Source organism: Rhagoletis zephyria, unplaced genomic scaffold (assembly GCF_001687245.7).
Source record: "Rhagoletis zephyria isolate East Lansing unplaced genomic scaffold, Rhagoletis_zephyria_1.1 Rzeph_scaffold_52728, whole genome shotgun sequence".
Lineage (NCBI taxonomy): Eukaryota > Metazoa > Arthropoda > Insecta > Diptera > Tephritidae > Rhagoletis > Rhagoletis zephyria.
Window position 1 is genome coordinate 1 of NW_016209781.1, and position 1822 is coordinate 1822.

A 1822-nucleotide genomic window follows, 5' to 3' on the forward strand; every position below is an offset into this window, starting at 1 on the left:
AGATTAGAACTATGTATGAGATCAATGTATTAGCACACTTCTGGGTGAGTAAATAATTACAGGATCTTAGTATAATAATGGTAGCATCATCTTAGACCCCTGAGTCTATAGTATTTTTACCGAAAAAATTAAAAAAAAAAAAAATTGGCCGAACGTAGGGGTCGCTTTTTACATTTTTCGTTATTTCATCAGCGATTACTTTCGGATCTTAAAGTATGACATATCAATGTTATTTTCTTGAGGAGATATATTTTTTTTTTTATCAGAGTTCATTGACCTTAAGTACCCCGTTCTAGTACTTACCCACCAGTACTCAGTTCCTACCGTGTGTCCGTTCCATTATTTCGCTAAGAAAGAGTGAGGCAGCAGGCTGTGAAAAAACAGTTGTCAAAAAACCAGGAACACTATTACAGCCCTATTCCCACGCCAGCGGCTGACTGTTGTCTTTACAACTGCGCCTAATACTATGCCGCAAATTTATTTTAAACTCTATACTGGTGACAATTGTCATTGTTATTGTTATGACCTACTGAGTACGCGACAATGGCGAAACAATGTCTATATTGTATTTTTGGCGCATTAATTGTGACAATAGTTATACGAAGAATTTTGTCATTGTTATGGGAATAGGGCTGTTATTCACACACACGAAATAATGACAATTTTTTCTTGACCGTTTTCTTAAGATATCCGTTCATAGCTCCGTGCATTTTCTTTCCGTTTTTCAATATTTTTCTTACAGATCATCCAAGCATTCCTGCCCGATATGATAGCGCGCAACGAGGGACACATTGTCGCTTTGTCATCGTGCGCCGGTTTCTTCGGCTTGCCCAATTTGGTGCCATACTGCGGCACAAAATTTGCGGTGCGCGGTCTTATGGAAGTAAGTAGAACAGATGGGTTTTCCTTATTAAAGGATAAATTTAATAATATGTAATATAATTTGCATACTTTCAGGCGCTAAGCGAAGAACTGCGTCATAAGAACCCACAAAATAATGTAAGTAAAGCTATTTAGAAAGGGTATTCACTCTGATGCCTGATCATATAAAATGTATTGAAAATTTCTGTAGATTTGGTCTTCTGACAGGGAGAGAAGTTGATATATTTTGGAAAGAATTTTCGTCATCCCTTGTCAAATTTGGTTTAAAAACAAACCGGTTTTTGCGTTTCAAAATCTTCCCTGCACGCTCTCGTTCTCAAAACGATGTGCGTTCCAAAATTCATACATCATGTACAGTGTTGCCGCGACCAAAAAATAAAATTTACCAAAATCGTTAAAAAAAAAAATTACCAAATCTCGTTAAAATTAAGCAACTTATTTAATTAATTTGGGCTTTTCTTACCATGCTTGGTAAATTGGTTATAGAAATAAAAAATAAGCAAGTAAGTAAGTTAAGACAATCTAAGGCTCAAAAATAAGGATTTTATAGTCTAAAACGAAATTCAAAAATTTATTGAAAATTGATTCATAGCCCGAAGTGAATTTTTGAGGAAACTTAACCTTTTTGAATATAGGTATTAAGAAATTTAGCAAAACGAAGAAAAGTTTAATATTTTAACAGGCAGGAAAAAATTAATCAATTTTGCTTAAATATAAGCAAAACGGCAACGCTGATTCATGTACAGAAAGCTTAAAAAGCTTACTTATGAAGCGGTCAACTCTGAAGTAACGCTTACTTCTGGGAGCTTTTACTCACATATTTTGTACGCGTTAACCGCTATTATCTGAACCTTTAACCAAGCCGAAATTTTCCACAAATGTTTGATCCGAACCGAAATCCGAACCACTTTTTAGTATTCAGTTCGACGCATTTTTAATA

At 34.9% G+C, this 1822-nt stretch overlaps 1 protein-coding gene across 1 annotated transcript; it reads left to right on the plus strand.

Moving 5' to 3' along the window:
• The first annotated feature begins 7 nt into the window (after positions 1–7).
• LOC108355987 (17-beta-hydroxysteroid dehydrogenase 13-like) lies at positions 8–1153 on the plus strand. The gene is made up of 3 exons (XM_017607117.1): positions 8–44; positions 743–883; positions 958–1153. The coding sequence occupies exons 1-3, from the start codon at positions 12–14 to the stop codon at positions 1015–1017; spliced, it is 234 nt and encodes a 77-aa protein (XP_017462606.1). The 5' UTR covers positions 8–11; the 3' UTR covers positions 1018–1153.
• The last annotated feature ends 669 nt before the right edge of the window (positions 1154–1822 follow it).